The sequence below is a fragment of the Netta rufina genome, assembly GCF_964035555.1.
Source record: "Netta rufina genome assembly, chromosome: 6".
In the NCBI taxonomy this organism is placed as follows: domain Eukaryota; kingdom Metazoa; phylum Chordata; class Aves; order Anseriformes; family Anatidae; genus Netta; species Netta rufina.
In genome coordinates, this window is record NC_140129.1 from 4427444 (window position 1) to 4445119 (window position 17676).

The following is a 17676-nucleotide window of genomic DNA, read 5'->3' on the forward strand; positions in this document are numbered from 1 at the left end:
AGTAACTCAAGCTGACACCACCCCTCCCCGAGATGGGAGCCATCGAATTATCCGAGGACAAAGCTAAACGCTCGCTTTTAAAGGGTAACTGAGCTACTGAGAGCAAGCGTCGTGTTGGATGTGCCACGTTGTGTTTGTGACGCTCGGCTTTGCATCGCGCTGTTATCTCCTGCCATGTCACTGGAAGAATGTGAAGCAGCAGGACACGGCACGACAGGAGCCTCGGCACCACGGGAAGGATGCTCGCTGGGCTCCTGCTCCGCTAGGGCTCACCCCAAATAAAGGAGCCGAGGGATGCGCACGGCGGTACGTCTGCAGAAAGCTGCTCGAGTCACCCAATTATCTGCAGAAAACAGATCGCCCAAATTCACCTGCTTCGCACATAATTAATGCTCTCTTTGCTTCCATTAAATGTGATTTCATTATCTTCGTCTCCCAAACAACCAGATTACAAGGGAGGAAAAGCTCTTCCGCCAGCTTTTTACCCATAATGGCAGTCCCGAGGAATGTGCCCGAGAAAGGCAGCTTCCTTCTTGGCATGACACTGATCGTAACCCTGACTTACCCTGCCAAAGCTCCCCTCCGTGGGGAAGAGGCATTGCCCCAGGCAAAGCCCCCTGTAACAGCACGGGAACACGCTGCAGGGGTGCAGGCTGTCCTCGTCCTCGCCGGGAAGGTTGTTCTGCCCTGAGCTCCTGGGAAGCTCCACGAGATGATAAATCATTGAAAATGCATTGTAATAAAAAGCGGCCTGTAAAAAGTATCCATGCGCATTCGGTGCAAACTCTAAAAGCTTTCTAATTTTTACCGTCTTCTAGTGGAGGAGGGAAGAGGAAGCAGAAGGGCTGCCTGAACACCTCCTCCATCAGGATGCTTACAGGATCCCGCTGGGTCCTTGCCCCAAAAGCAAAGCTTGTTCCCAGCAGGCACCCACGGGCCATGCTGCAGATCCTGCCATTTTCCACACCCTTTTAACATCCCCTCCATTCATTTATTTAGTTATTTTTAATCATTCTTCTGATGCTAATGGACTTGCCTATCCCGCACGGTGCCCCACATATTCTCTAGATGACACCAACAAATTGCCAAGCCCGGCCTGACCGCCCATATGCTGCTCCATTTGTGTCCGCTGGTGTCCTGACCTCGCTTTTGTTCAAGCTGCTCAAAAGCCCGGGCGAGTGCCTGAAATATTCTCCCATATCTTAAGCTAAGGAAGCTATTCTTTTCCCCTGTCACATAAACTTAATTTGCTTTTCAAAGAAAAATTGTAGTTTGTTATTGAGCTCCTCAAACGTCTGAGGAAATACACGGAAAATGCTTGGCACATATGGTATTTTTATGTGGCTTATTTTTTTCCTTGTCTACAAGTCTGCACAAAATTATTGCTATTTGGCACACGGCAAAAGGAAGTCTCCTGTGCATAACATGATTTAGTCTGGCCGATAAAGTGGAAGTGGATTTCCTCGTTGCATATTAAGTTCCGCTGGATGCCATTTGCACAAGAGAGCAAAATTGCAGTTTCATGTTCTTTTATGATGATACATTTCCTGCCAGGCATCCTCATCTTTTTTTCTCTCCCCCAAAACATTAAAATCTCTCCCAGCAGTGACTCTCCAAATTTCCCACTCCCGTATATTTCTTCTCCTAAGGCTCCAGCCTGCCACAGCCCCCTTTAAAGCCGGTGGGAGCTTTGACGTGAAATTCGATAAGCTGAGGATGATGGCTACAGTCCCTGCCGTTCTTCTTCCCCTATTACCTCCCCTCTCCTTCCACTCCTGTCATATTGTTTTACCTATTATTCCAAGCCTAATAAATTATCAGTAATGCTCCGGCATAAAACATTTATTATCCCCAGCATCATGTGACTGATGAGTGAGTTAACCTCAAATTTCTGCCCGTATAATTCACGCACATTGATTTTACATGAAAAGAACTCTTGACTTGCAGGAGATGACCCTGATAAATTTAATCTCTTTAATGCTTCTTCTTTCTAAATAAATGTAAAGTGTTTTCCTCTAGAAAGTTTCTCACCAGCAAAACCTGCAGTGCAACTTGGCAAAAAAAAAACCTCCTCCGCTACCCTTCTGAACTAATCGATAAAGCTTAAAAATAAATAAATAAATAAAAAATGATAAAAACTGGATCAAAACGCTCCGATTCCTCAAAGCCCAGGCAGCCCAGCCAACCTGACAGCTTTGTTACGCCTGATCAGACCTGACAGCTGGTGTCAGACCCACAGCTGGAATTCGGCGCTGGCTGGAAGCGGCACCATCCCGGGGCTGGCCTCGTGCCACCGCTCCCCCGCGGCGTGTCCCCAGGGTGGGGACCCCAGGGAGACCCTCCCAGGTCACGGGGACCCCGAGGAGTGGCCCACGGTGGGTGCCGAGGGGCTGCTAGCGCAGTGATGTTGTCTCTGGATTTGCTTTACCAGGGTGGGGGGTAAAGGGGGAAAATTGTTGTGCTTCGTGCTGACCACCGTGCCGTAGGTTTTCCCTCGGACGCACAGCGGGCCAGGAGCTGGATGAACCTCAGAAACCTTCAGGACCTCCAGAGAAGGCTCAGAACATCCTGGCCAATGCAAGAAAAAGGCAGCAACGTGGTGGGAGCCTGGGAAAATGCCAGCGGGTCGGGAACAGGTAGTGCTCCTCGGGAGGGCAGGCAGCAACACGAGGGTTTTGTTGGGGCTGTTCCCTTTAAAATACGTCCACTCCCCTCCCAGCCCGCATATTTTACAGTCTCGGCATAGTTTCCTTGTTGACAACTCTGGCAAACTCAGTGGGTTTTTTCCTAAGTGAATTTACTCACCAAATACATTTTTTTTCCAAGCTCCCACAACTTGCAAAATACAAGTTGCAGCCTGAAAAAAAAAGGGACAAAAACAACAAAATGAGGTAATGGTAGTGCCACCTGCGGGGACCTGCGGGGGGGGGTGACCATTTGGTGACTGAACCAGGAAACTCATCTGCATCAAGTCTTTGATTCACGTTCATTTTTAAGGCAGTGTTACTAAAATATTTTGTTTCCTACACAGAGAAAAGGGCTGTTCGGACTCAAATAATCCATGCTCAGTCTACAGGAAAGTCACGGAGGACTTGCGTGCACCCAAGTGTTAGAAATGATGACCAAAACTCTCTGTGCTGCAACAGGCAGTCCTGCTGCCAAGCAAAGCCAGGCACAGCAGATAAAAAGAAACGTCCTGGGCTTGGGAACATCAGCACAGGGCTGAGCAACCAAAGCCTGCTCAGGTTCAGAGCCTTTCCCCTAGGAGGCCAGCTTTGGGCCAGCCCTGGGAGCAGCTGTGCGTTATTCCAGATAACGGGGTCGGTGTTCCTGCACGCTGGTGCTCCTTCCACCGAGCGAGCTGGCCAGCACCAGACTGCTGTGACTGCTGTTGCGGTTATTATTCTTGCTGTTTTTGATGATGATGGTATTAATGATGATGCTGATATCAGTGTTGATGGCGATACAGCTGTTGATGTCGATACTGTTGACGATGATGCTGTTGATGCCGATACGATCCTTGATGCCGATATGACCGCTGACGATGATGCCCTTATCGCTATTACTGTTACGATTACCACTGTTACCGCTATCTCTATCATTATTTCAAGCCCCCAGGCCTCGCCCCTTCCCCACGGCCCCTCTCCCAGCCTCTCCCCGCGACGACGAAGCCAGCGGGGCCGCCACCCCGCCTCATTCGGCGGTGTCTCCTGCCACCTACCGATGCTCCCAAGGAGGCAGCACCACGCTGCTTCCCCCCGGGGGGGCCAAAGGGGCCCGGCCACGGTGCCGGGCGGCCCGGGGCGGGCCAGCCCCGGGGCCGGGCTCGTCCCAAAATCCTCCCCCGGGGTGGGGATGCGCGGCGCTTAAGAGCGGCGGCGGCGGGCGGCGGCGCGTCCCGGGGCGGCCATGGGGGAGGCGGCGGGGGGCAGCTCGGTGCCGCCGCCCCCGGCGGAAGCCGGCGGGGGGCAAGTGAACGCCCTGACCGTGCTGGCCCTCCTGGAGAAGCTGGTGTCCATGCTGGAGGCGGTGGAGGGCCAGCAGCGGCAGATGGAGCAGAGGCAGCGGGGGCTGGAGGGAGCGGTGCGGGGCATCCAGGGCGACCTGGGCAAGCTGTGCCGTAGCCACGGGGCCACGGGGGAGGCGGTGGAGAAGCTGCTGGAGAAGTCGCGGAAGGTGTGCGCCCACACCCGCGCCGTGCGGGAGCGCCTGGAGAGGCAGTGCGCCCAGGTGCGGCGCCTGGAGCAGCATCACGCCCAGCTGCTGCGCCGCGACCGCTTCAAGGTGCTCATCTTCCAGGTGAGGGGGCCGGGGGGGGGCCTGGGCTGCACGGGGGGCACAGCCCGGCACGGGGGGCACAGGGGACAAGGGCCCGTCCTGCTGGCCCCAGGCAGCGGGGGGAAAGGGCCCGTCCCGCTGGCCCTACCCAGCCAGAGGCAAGGTCCCCATCTCCATCGCCTCCTCCCAAAACCAGGGGAAGAGCCCTTCTCCACCAACTTCCCAACAAGGAAAACAAGGTTTGCTCATTTGTTACCCATGAGCAAACTTGAGGACAAGTGCCCCGTTTTGCCACCTCTTCGCCAATTTGGAGAAAGTGCCCGATGGCTACACCCCAGCCTCTTTTGCTAAGGTGGGGAACGAGCCCCTGTGCACTAACTGCTGACAAACTTGCAGAAAAGGCCCTTATTTTTTTTTACTCCATCTCTTTTTTCCACTAGCCCTGAGCCAGCTTGGGGAAAGAGCCCATTTTGCAAACTCTTCGCAAACCTAGGGGAAAGGGCCCGCTTCCCTAACTCTTATTAAGTGTTGAGAAAGATCCCGTTTTGCTCTCAGCAAACCTTGAGAAAGAGCCTTTTCCTGCTGTTAGCAAACGCAGAGAAAGAGCCCATTTTGCTAGCACGTAGCAAGCTCAGAGAAGGATTCCATTTCGCTGACTCCTCGCTAACTTGGCACAAAGATCCCTGTTTTCCTAACTTTTAGCAAACTTGGGCAAAGAGCCCCTTTTGTTAACTCATAGGAAACTTTCAGAAAGTTCCCAATTTGCTAACACTCGGCAAGCCCAGGGAAGGAAGGAGGTCCTTTTCCTCTGCCCCCAGGAGCAGGGCAGCACCGCAGCGCTCAGCCCTGCTCCCACCCCATTCAGAGAGGAGCTAAAAACTCAGCTAAAACTCCTGGGAGCCCATCCAGTGATAGCAGCAGTTTGCATATTTTCCCCTTTTTAAGCAATGGGCTGGACGGAGCGCGGCGTGAGCTTTGACTAAACACAGGACATAGCTTTTACATCTGGGCAAAAAAAAAAAAAAATAGAAGGGGAAAAAAAAGCCCTACACAACGTGCTGGGGGAAGGAGAGCAAATGCGTTACAGCTGGCGGCTGCTCACTCTGCTCCTTAGGCTGAATTTTTTTCTGTTGTGGGGAGAGGAAAAAAAAAAAATGAAAATTTTAAAAGCTTGGCAGCCTGGCCAGTGCCCAAGGCACGTCCTCCCAGGGAGGAAGCCCCCACCGCCCTGCTTATTGTTCTCCCAGAATGACAGCTTGCGGTGGCACGGCCAGAAGAGGAGGAGCCGTGGCGTGTCCAGAGCAGGGCAGTTTCCACCCCAGAAGGAATGTGGAAATTAGTCCATGAAGGAGCTAAATCAAAAGGCGTGTGCCCCTGGGCTTCTCTGAGTACTTAGCATGTTAGTGCTTTAGGAAGGAGTGGCAAATCTCACCAGGAAGGGGTCAGAGGACGAGGAGCATCCCCACAGCTTGTTTCCTGCTGCTGAACAGCACTGCAACGTCAAAGCCTTGGTGACTTGAGTCAGAGCCCTCCCTTAATACCGGCTCCTACATCACGAGGATGGTGCCGAGCGTGTTCCCAGGGGGTGGCCACCACCGAAAGGAGGATGGTGGCTCCGTGAGGGCACTGGCTGGGGTGCTGCAGGGCGGCCCCGGGGGCTTTCTCCTGGGAGGAGCTGGGATTTTCCACTGGGAAGTGGCCGCACCCAGGGGGGGCCTTGCCAGAAGCCCGAGCGATGCACCCACCGCCCACGGGGCCTGCCGAAGCTGGAGGTGGGACGAGCTGCTGGCCAGCACTGGAGAACTGCGGGGTGGAAAACAGAGCAAAAGGCCGGCTGGGGGACCATAATTTTCCAAAGAAAAACAATAGCAGGAAGGAGAAGTCAATGAAGCCGTATTGACGCCAGGTTTCTTTCAAAACAAAGGGAAGTCTGGATGCGTGCGTCCTCTCTTCAGTTTGGGGAGACTTCTTTTTGACTAAAGCTAACAACAAAGCTCACCCAGGCCTCATTAGGCCCTGCTTTCCCAGCTTAGGAAGGCAGCTCAGGATGAGCACACGGCTGTGCTTGGCTCCCTGCACACCTCCAGCTCCCCGACACCTCGCAGAGCACCGAGCACACAACACATCGAAACCTCTTTGCTGAAACCTCTTTTCTGAAACCATGCCCCAAGCCACCAGCAGCAGCTTTCCCCCAGCCCACATGCTGAGAGTGAATTGCGTTGAGGAAAGTTCAGCTATTTACGTATTTGCCATTAAAATGCTTTTCATTTTCTCTCCCTAGACTGTCCATGCTGTTCCTAGCTTGCATTTCTTTTAATTGGTGACATATTCCAATGGCACTGCATCCAAGCATTTGAGGAGGCAAAAGTTATTACAAATGACACAGCAATTTAGCAAAACACTGAAGTGACTGTTTCAAAAATCCTCGTTAAGCTTTGGCATTGTTCCCTTCTGTTTTGTGCTTGCCACATGACCAGGTTTTTGGTGGCGGTTTGGTAGGTGGTTTTATTTTTAGCTGCAGAAGCAAAATACAAGATAGAAAAGGCTGGTGTTTAATTTTTCAGTAAGATGTCATGTTTACTAGGGAATAGGCCAGATAAAATACGACAAAATTACAACTTAGGGGTCAGGCACCCTAATATTCAAGCCCCTTTCAGATGTTGCTCTTGGTAAATGCTTCATCCCCAAATGAATCCTCTTACATTGATAACTCTTACACTGATTAACAACAAAAAATATCTCACGTGGCTCTTGGGACTCTGTCCAGCTGTGCTGTGGGGGCAGAGGGATGCTGTGGCCAAGCCCAAACCACCCCAGTCTGCACAGGAGGTGCAAGTGGTGGCCAGCAACATCCTCCTCCTCCTCCTCGCCCGCAGTCCCAGCAGCTTTTGGACACCCTGGTCTGAGGAGCTTGTACGTGCCTGAGGGAAAGAAGGTGGAGCCACTGCTGGTTTTAGAAGCATTAGTCATTTTCTGACAAATACCTATTTTGTGTAGCAAAACAAGTGTGAGGCTTGTAATCGTCCAGGCATTATAACACCATCTACAACCAGGGCAGCGTGGGCTGCCCTAGGCGCAGAAAAGCCTCCCCTTCTTGAGGCCTCTTACTCCTTGCAGTGTGGCAAATTAACAAAAATCCATTTTGTTTTGTTTTTTCCTGGAAAATAGCTATGCAGTTTGTAACCGTTGGCATTTTTAAGTGCATTGTTCTCGTCTTCCTAAAGGGAACACCAGGCTGCTTGAAGAACGTATCAAAACAGCACCCAGGTGCCACGTAATTGTGTTAGGCTGAAAAGTTACCCATAGCCCACAGAGCACCTCTGCTGTACCTCCTCTGTATGGCCAAAGCCTTTTACCTAATTTATTTCCATTTGCATTTTAATGGTCCCTGTGATCCTAAGGTCTCTTCCAGCCGTCAGACAGGAAAGCGTGTCATTCTCATTTTGCAAGCAGGGTAATGGGTGCCCACAGGCTGCTGTTCTCCAAGGCCATGCATGAAGCTTAGACCAGGATGGGATTTCTCGGATGTCAGCACTATCTGATAGCCAAAGACCACCCGGTGCCTGCTTTTAATTGAGTCACCAGCTCATTAATGTATGGAGGGAGAAGTTTGCTTGATTTATTTTTTCTTTTAGTAAATACGGAGTCTGACAGTCTCCCTTCTACTCGCTCACAAATGTGATGGAAGTTGAAATAAAACCTAAGCCAGCGTTTTCCAGGGACATCATGCAGTAGTTTAACGTAAAATTTAAGATGACCACGTGAGGCACAGCACCAGCCTGTCCTTGAAGGGAGCCATGCTGACCCACCTGTGGATAGGACCACAGTGGTCAGCTTCGTATGATGCCACTTTCCTAGATTTGATACTTCAAAAGCTACAGCCCCCCTTTCCTCATTAAAATCAGAGTTTTCTATTCCATTCAGGTGCTCACACCTGAACACTGAGGTGTTTAAAACCCTTCGCAATTACCTAGCTTTGCAAAGGATGCACAAGATGAGTCAATTACCTTTTATACCGAGTTCTCATGCCCTAGGGAGTAATTTAGCACTGCACCCACTCACACAATCCACGTTTCATTATCTACAGTGGAGAGAAACACAAATATTTGTACCAGGGCTGCGTTCGCTCACAGCTAGCGCAGGTTTGTTTTGCTTTAGATATCGTGGTCACTGCTGCAGGTAGCTGCAACAACGGGATGGGTGCCTGGAGAAGGGCGCTGGCTCTGTCGGGCGTCCTGCTGCAGAGAAAGCAGCGTCTGTGCAAGGGCACCCGACAGAGGCTTCTCATCCAGGAAAGCATGTGGAAGCCTTGAGAGCACCCAAAATGCACCCAGACATCAACGTTGTGATGATTTTCATTTTTATAGCCTCAAGGGATGCTCACCAACACACTTCGGTCCCACTGGTGTAAAATTACTCACCGGCGTATTGCTGAGTTCCTGGAGTGCCGTAAGGTAGACTTTGCCATTTTGTTTTTAAAACAGAAGTAGTGGCAGCTTCTGCTTGTTCCTCAGGACATCCTTACGCAGCCTTGCCAGCAAATTTAACTCGAGGCACTCTTCTCAGCAGTCACAACTGTATGCTCAGCCCTGAAACAACAAGCATGAACTTGGAAATGCGTGTGGCCTTTTTACCCCTTTAACTGTAACCCCAGGCCCACATCCTTGGGGACAAAGACAGGACTATTGCAGCCAATTCTCTCAGCACTTGCTGCTTTCTTATGCAAGGGATAAAGCAAGCCCAGAGGATGCAGGCGTGAGGAGCAGCAGTCCAGGGAGGACAGGTGTGTGTGCTGGGGGCCTGGCTCTCCTGGCATTGGCACTCTGCGCCTGAGCTGCCAGGGCTCCGTACAAGCTGCACTTTTTGCACTTCTTCAGTCTGCTTGTTTTTTTAGATACCTTCCTTCCTTCCAGGCCCTCTTTTGGCTTTGTTTCTAAAAATCAATCATTTTCTTTTTAACTACCTGTGTTTTCTATGTAATAGATCTGTTTATTTTTGTATGTCGTATGCTTTTTTTTCTCCGCAGAGTTGCCCTGTCCACATTTTTTATATTTCCCAATACACCAACCAAATTTACCATTTTTTTTTTTTATGTGCTGTAAATAGCTGTAAAACAACACACACACTAAACATGGCCACGTGGCTTAAAGTACAGCAAAACCCGTGGGAGAAGAAATGGACAGCTTTTCCCCAGGCTCCCCGTCCTCTCCCCAGGAGGACAAGAGGCATTCCCAGTGCCTGAGTGGAGTCATCTATGCAGCACGGAGGATTTCCAAGCACATGTACAGCACGCTGACACTAGCTGTGGTCCTTTTGGCCAGCCCCACTCCCAACAGCTCTTCCCCAAAGACCTCAGGCCGTGGCAGTGATGGTACCTGCCACCCAAAGCAAGCGGGCTTAGGCAGGGAGTGGGGAGCACCTCCCAGAACCTTATCCTCATGCATCCAGTGGGCAAAAGTTGACTGCCTTGACTCTTGAATTTAACATTCAGACCACTACAATGTTATCAAGGAGAAGAGGGAATAGCAGCTCATGCCCTACGTCCTGCTAAGCCCGGTGCCAGCCAGAACCTTTACTGTTGTTTTTTTGTTGTTTGTTTTTGTTTTTTTTTGAGTTTTCTCAGTACCAACAATCCGGTTTTAACAGCAACATGCATTTTTTCCAACGTAAGGGGAAGATGCTAACTGCATTTGTCTGTCAGATGCACGCAGCATCTCTGCAGAGACATTCCCAGTCTTTACCTGGAGAAACCGTAGGCCCTGGTGGGTTACACGACTTCTTTAGGTCAACACGAGGTCTGTAACAAGACCTCCTGAGCCACAATACCATCCCTTCTCCCCGGGGGTGGGCGTACAACTTCATGGCAAACTGTTTAATAACAGTACCTAATTTAAATGACAAGAGCAGGATTGCCATTCTGTATACATCCCGAGTCACTCCGAAAGAGAAATTGTACATTGACAGCTCATTAGTCTTAAACTGTATCAGATAATGGTTCAGTGGGCTTTGAGTGGCTTGTTACTGGTTAAATATACTGAAACAATGAGAAATGTTCAGCAGCCTTCATCTCATGAAAAAAAAATAAAGTAATTGTTCAGGGTTGTGCTTTGTTTATTAAATTTGTGTCCTGTGAACTATGAAACTCAAATATCGTCAATTCTTTCAGGAGGAAAATGAGATCCCTGCCAGCGTTTTTGCAAAAGAGCCTGTTCCCAGCATCACAGAAGGAAAAGAAGAGCCTGTGGATGAGAACAAGACACTGGAAGAAACCTTGCATACAGTGGAGTTGTCTTCAGATGACGACATGCCTCACGAAGACGATGTGGGTGACAGTGCCGAGGAGAAAACAGAAGAATCGAGAGCTGAGAAACTTAAGAGATCCAGCCTGAAGAAGGTTGACAGCCTCAAGAAAGCGTTTTCCCGGCAGAACATCGAGAAGAAGATGAACAAGATCGGCACAAAGATCGTCTCGCCTGAACGGAGAGAGAAGATCAAGAAATCGCTCACAGTACATCATCAGAAATCCTCCTCTTCCAAGAGTTCAGCTTTCAAAGTGTCGCCCCTCACGTTCAACGTGAAGAAAGGCCGAGAAGGAGAAAGCCCTGCCGAAGCCGAGGACAGACCCGCAGAAACTGCGAGCAACGAGCAAGCCGAGAACGAGGAGGAGATGTCGTTTGCCGACATGCACTCGGATATGACACCCACCACGTCTCTGACCGAGGAGAGCAAAGCAGTCGTCGATTCTCTAGAGAAGGAAGCCAGGATGGAAGGGAGCGCCGTGATGAACAACAACATCGAGCTGTCCATCGTTGAAGACGATGAAGAGTATGGGGTGCCTCTAGAAGTTCCCAGCCAGAAACTGTATGAGGAAAGGAACAAACCGGTCAGCGGGGAAATGGAAGAGTCCGACGAGGAGACGACCCAAGCCGCGGTTCTGCAGATAAACCAGACGGCGTAAAACGTCCGAGCCTTCCTCCGCCTTCCGGATACGCGTGGTTTTGCCTAGGCGAGTGACTGGTTTCTGCTACACAGGTGGTAGCAGCGACCCGGTTTCCTCCAGCCTGCTCTCTGCAATGATAATTTATTGCATCGTATTGGAACGCAGAGTGAGCGAGGTCAACGACAGGCTGCAATGTGCTCCGATTTTTAGGCCATTTCACTGGTGTTTATTAATGTAGAGATGCTGTCAGCTGGTGTAAGAGACTAGCAGGAAAAGAGTATGTCTAGCAGAAGCAAGCCGGTTAGCTGGCTTTGTTAGAGCTGGGTCAGAGAGATGCAGGGAGAGTAGTCAAAACCCAAACATTTCTGATTTCTTCCCTCACAGAATTTCCTAGCACTGTGAGTAGTTTTGTATGTAAATGTAGAAATACCGACGAGAACACTTGATTTCGGGCTCCTTGCTATGCTCTGTGAATACTAACAGCCTCGGTAGCTGCGTGCCCCTGTAGCCGTAAGGCCAGAAGAGCAGAGGGCATAGCAAAACTGAGAAGTTGGATCCATCAATTTCAATGGGCACAAGGTTTTTTTTTTGCCAGTAGTCTCTTGCTTAGAAGAAATGACTGCGTTTGGATGGAAATGAAAAGATGTTTTTCAATCTACCGGAGTTATGGAAATACATTAGTGACAAGCATGAATGTGTAATCAGCTACTGTACCTGTAATGGATCATAAATCTAAAAAAAAAAAAAAAAAAAAAAAAGGAAAGGAGTTTGATAGAAACAGTAAGAGTCTGAAGTATGAAATGTTAAAAAAAAGGGGGGCAAAATCAAAACCTGACAATATTAAATCTATACTCCCAGCTTTAAGAATATGTATTCAGATAACACTAATTAATTGATTCTTAATCCTTATAGCAATATACTATAGAACTTTGCACCTGCACAACTTTGTATCTCAGAGTATTTTGGAAATAGCATAATTTATCTTTTTACAGATTATTTCATATATAGAGCTATATCTACACAGAAGAGTTAGATAGTTACAGGGATGTAAGGACAATTACTTCAAAAAGGAGAAAATGCTCTTTTAGGCATGTGTAAAGGGAAAACTGCATCAGGGACTGAATGCGATGGCAGGGATGAGTTCTTGCAAGGAAGAGTCTGCAGAGCAGATTTGATTCTCTGCTAATAGCTTTTCTCAAAATTGCCTCCACGCTCTCAAAATTGCACCTTTAATTTTTCAAAATTGGGGGAAAACGAGCGGTTACAGAGGAGGTTGTTCAGTATGAATGCCCGTTCTTGTCACTACACCAAGGTGAGGGTGCGGGGAGGAAAGGGAAGCTCAACACCCACAGCTGTCACCTTACATCCTTGTTTGTTTATGCAGTGGGTCTTTTTTTTTGTGTTTTGTTTTTAACATATACGTATAACTCTACTGATGCTTAACGTTGCACTAAAAGTTTGCTTCCTTCAACTTGTATCTAAAGTCACAAATTATAGCGGAAGTAAAAGCTACAACAGAAATACCATTGTGAAATGATTAACAGATACTGCTCTGCAGGGGCGGTATCTGTGACCAGTAAGTCACACTGGAAATTAGTTGATAAGAGCTTATTGTAGGCGAGTACTGTTAAGAGTTAAGCTCTCACGTATACGGCATCATGTAGGAGATACTGTTCGCGAGGAAAATCATGGCGTAACTCGTGCAGCTATATTTTTATTTTGTATTAACTACAGTGGATTTCCAGCGTTTTTACGTGTAACTAATGACAAATATGACAAATAAACGCATAACATGAAACATGGCCATGTCAGTCTTTGGGAGGAGCAGTGCAAGGAGCCAGCAGAGATTAAATTCAAAGGCATTTATGACAGGTGTCCCCACTGTACCTGTTCTGTTTTCCTTCTCCCCCTCCACTGCTATTTAGCGATGCAAACACCAGCACTCAGGCTTTGCTTCCCAGACCCTTATCGCATCTCCAGCACACCTGAGCATGGCCAGGCAGCTCCCCAAACCTGCAGCTGCAGTTCAGACACTGCCCCTGGATGCGCTTTGTCCAGCTTTACAGATGCTGGCATGGATCACAGGTGCAATGACTTAAGAGCATTACAATGCTATCCAGCAAAAAGCATGGAAAACACAGGCACTAAGCACCCTAATGAGTTAATCCACATACCCATATCCGGATACACTACCCACACAGCGAGCATTTGCACAACTAAAACTTTTTCTCCATCACACCTTCACAAGTACAAGCAGGTCTTTAGCCCTAACAAGAGGAAAGCTTGCTTTGCAAGAGGGAAAGACAATGACTCAGTTCACAAATGTCTGCTTTTGTGCTCTCACACACACCAGAGCGAGCAGCTCAGGCTCCTTAGATGTCCTCTGGTCTGTTCCTTCCCTTCTCGAATCCTAACCAAAAACATTAGTCCACAAAACTTGCTGTTTCAGGGTGAAAAATGACTGTGGCAGCGGTCGTAGCCTCTCAGAGCATCTCAAATATGTGCCTGGACCTTGTCATGCTGGCAGGTGTCAAGTACATGCAGGGGTACGCCACATTGGTGGTGACAGGGCCTGTTCCCATCATTGCTTCTTAAAAAACTGCTGCTTCACCCTCCTTGCCACGGTAACTGCGGATGCTCGCGATGCCAGCCATGCAGCTGACATTTCTGTCCGCTTTGGGAGGAATGAAGAGCATCCTGCTGCCCCCCAAACTGCTCCCCCATGGGCAGGCTGCTCTGGGCACAGAGAGCAGCTTTCTGCAGCACTTCACTGCCAAATCACAGTGAAAACCCTGAAACACGTTTGATGATTAAAGAAACAAAAGGGATGGTACAAAGAAGGCTGAAATATACCCGCGTACCCTTCAAGCCATTTGTTGTTACGGGCTGCAGTGCCAGAGGTGCTGCCTGATGCCTCAGGAGCAGAACACCAAGCGAGGGGCTGAGCCCTTGCTGCCGGTGACTGCACGCCAAGGAGCCTGCATAGCTCGGCTCTGTAACAACAAAACTGAGCGTGCAGGCACAAAACTCACACGGCGAGCCCCCGAGACAGGCACGCCGGCCCTGGGTGCCGCGAGGAAGATGTCAGGCAGCTTTCTCACACGCAAAGGGCACCGGCAGCAGAGCAAAGCCAACGTTTGGCCCCGGTGAGGGCTTTGCCTAGGCAACAAAACAAGAGGCAGGGTGCGGGTGCAGCTGCCAGCGCAGCCGGGAGGTGCTGACTCAGCACGCAAGCATCCTCCACCGCCTGGTTCACCGCCCTCGCTTTCCCAAATAAATGGAAAAAAAAAAATAGGCCAACAGCCACTTTCCACCGCTTGAAACTGCCTGTTGCAAGTGTTTGCTTTCACAAACCGTCTTACAGCCAGCACCAAGGCCAAGCTAGGTGCACGGCGACGTTTTAATCAGCACCTTTGCAGCTTTCGGTGGTGGCTGATCCCTTCTGCCCTCCTTCTGATCAATACGCCTGCCTTCCCTTCCTCTTTTCCTTTTGAGCCACATGCCTGAGCCTGAAGCGTGCACTAATTGAAGCGAGGGGCTCTCCCTAACCTCGTGCTGATAACCAGTGTCATCTCCAGCTTCCCTGACGCGGTTATCCCCTTCCACGCTGCTGGAACAGAATAAATCTGCTTTGGGTTAAGCTAGAGATGGTTATTTATTTTTCTCTCAGATCACAGATTAATATCGTTGCGTGACCACTGGCACTAACCTCTTTTTCCATAGCAACACTAAAGAGAACACAACCTATGAGTCATAATTCCTCTCTGGAGGACTTTTTTGTAATTATGATCATTCCACAGTTCCTAAAATATATTGGCTGATATATAGCTCTAGTGGAACAGCTTTGATTTTCCTTCGTTTGAACACACAGGCAGAAAGGGGAGACTCCCATTATTTTCCCTTTTCCAGGCTGATCTAAACACCGCACAAAGCCCAGTACATTCGTTGCTCATTACAGCCGGGTGGCTCCTAAAGCCTCCACGGCAGTGTTTCCCCTGTAAGAGGGGGAAGAAGCTTCCTTGCTTTCACTAAGCTTAAATGATACTGACCTCCTGAAAGGGAATTCATGTCCTCCCCACCACAGCTCTCCTGTGTTTCTCCTCTCACTGAGCACTGCTGCAGTACACAGCCCAAAGAGGGCTGCAGATAATTCAGAAACAATCCCATCCGTTCCTTCCCCAAGTGAAGAGCTGGCTGCGGAGCAACTTCACCACACAGCTCCCTGGGACAGCTCAAGAGATGATCGCAGCAGATCATCGCCAGAGATTGCCACAGCTGTCTCCCACATCTCCCCTGCCGTGCAGCCTGCTGCATGCTGGCACAAAGCTCCCACAAAACCCAAGGTGTCGGCTGCAGGAGCAGAATTAGGAAAGAAGATGAGCAAAACCAAGGACACCCACGTGCAGTGAAGAGTCACAGTCTGAAACGGGGAGACGAGAGGCTTGTCTCACTGCTCTGCAACACCGAGCAGCTCACCTGAACCCAGACCTGCAGCACTCGTGTGTGAAAGACAACATCAGACAGGAGTGTGAGAGGTGTTCAGACCCGCGTGCTGCCCGCGCTATTTACACTCTGTAAATCGCAAGCCTCACCTCAGCCAGGAGCAGTCCCTGCGCAGGCCGGACCCGGAGCACGGCAAGATGCAGGAGAACCAGGGTGGCCGAATGGTGGCATTGGGGTCCAACATCACAGCTCGGAGCAGGTCTCTCAGGGCTGTGGCCAGGTGGGTTTTGAACCCCCAGGACCAACTCTGCAGCCCTTCTGGGCAACTCGGATGTTTTGTAGAGGTGCGGGTGACCCCAACGGCGCTGGATGCTGAAAACATGCAAGAAACTTTGTTTTAGGAACAGACAGCACTCCGGGGATGCCGACACCACAGACCATGTGCACATACCTCATTGAGATCAAGCACAAGGCACAGCCCAACTGCCTGAACGCAATGCTCCGTGCAAGCAGATTTGTCTTACTTCCCAGCTCCTTAGCCCCTGCTGTCCTCCGCTGCTCATTTAAAGTCAGCTTCAGCATCTTTTCAGTGCGCTGCCAGCTACGGTTATACACACCCTTAGCTTGCTTGTTCCTTCTGACATGCCTGTAGGCAAACGAGCCCCACGAGGGCGACAACACGAGCTGCATTACCCAGCCGCCCAGCCTTCGGATCGGCACAGCTCAACACAGCACCGAGAGAGACAGGGGAAAGGGGATGGCGAGAGCGCCTGGCTAGCAGTAAACACATCACAAAAGCGCACAAGTTGTCTCCATTTGCAGAGTCAATTGCTGTTTCCACACCATCACGGGAAAGCCGCGTGCCATTTGTTGCCTCTTACAAATAACTCTCATTTTCCCACCGTGTTTACCATTTTTCTGCCGCTGACTGGAGCAGAAGGAAAGTCATCGAGCAGGTTATGGCTATGAACGCCAAGAGGCGGCAGGCCGTGTAAGACCTGCATTAAAAAAAAAAAAAAAAAGGATTTTCTGCTTGCTTGGCCAGGTGTGAGCTCTCTGGGAGAACGATGATGTCCTCTGCAACATCCAGGCCCACCATGCATGCCCTTCTGCTTCAGGTTTGGCAGCACGAAGGGCTCAACCCAAACAAGGGCACGTCGTGCAGTAGCTCCGAAACACTGCGTGCGATGTACACGCGATACACCTGGCATCCACCTCCAAATAACGAGAGAACCTGGAAAACATTTTATGGATTTTTGGAATCATTGCAAGTTCTTTCACTAAAAAAGATCAACAGCACGCTATACATCCATCACTTTTTAAATCAGTTCCTATTACTTCTTAATTATAGGATACCTGACACTTGGCTGGGAGCAGAGGGAGGGAAGGAAAATGAGAGTTAGCAAGGCCTAGGGTTCAAAAGGATGGAAAAGGGAGTAAGAAATGTAAAAGACTGGGGGAGAGCTGCAGTGCGACACCGACAGTGAGGAAAGAGAGCAGCATTTGCTCTCACCTTCCTTCCCAAGCAGCCAGCACTGCAGCAGGAAATAATTCTGGGCCAAACCCCACTCACACAGCACCAGCATGTATTTGCCATGCCTGTGTGCTTCCACAGACTTGCAGGGAGGGGTGGCGGGGCCAGACACTGGTCACAGACACTGGTCACAGGAGGACATGGTGTCCTCTTGGCCAGGCAGAGTGCACATTTCCCGTTGCAGTGGGATTTCTTTGCACTGGCAAGCAGGTTGGGAAAGCAAGCCCGGCTCTGCTCCCTCCCCAGGCCTCACCCCCTGGCTTTGCCAAGAAGCCTGCTATATTAAGAGACGAGCAACCATGCCGGGCCACTTCTCCCTTGTGTCTGGCCTCCCTTGGGAGTTGCTCCATTCCTGCTGAGAAACAACCAACGCGCTCTGCCCGGCTCGCCTCGGCTCCTTTTCTTTCTCCAGTCGTGCCTTTTTTGGTCCCTTCTCATGGCAGGGGCCAGGCTCTGACCACCAAGGATTAACAAATTAAAA

General features: G+C 50.1%; 1 protein-coding gene across 1 annotated transcript; it reads left to right on the forward strand.

Annotated features, from left to right (window-relative positions):
- Positions 1-3889: 3889 nt before the first annotated feature.
- Positions 3890-13016, forward strand: CAVIN2 (caveolae associated protein 2). The gene is made up of 2 exons (XM_084289186.1): positions 3890-4299; positions 10445-13016. Exons 1-2 carry the CDS (start codon positions 3910-3912, stop codon positions 11234-11236), a joined length of 1182 nt encoding a protein of 393 aa, XP_084145312.1. The 5' UTR covers positions 3890-3909; the 3' UTR covers positions 11237-13016.
- The last annotated feature ends 4660 nt before the right edge of the window (positions 13017-17676 follow it).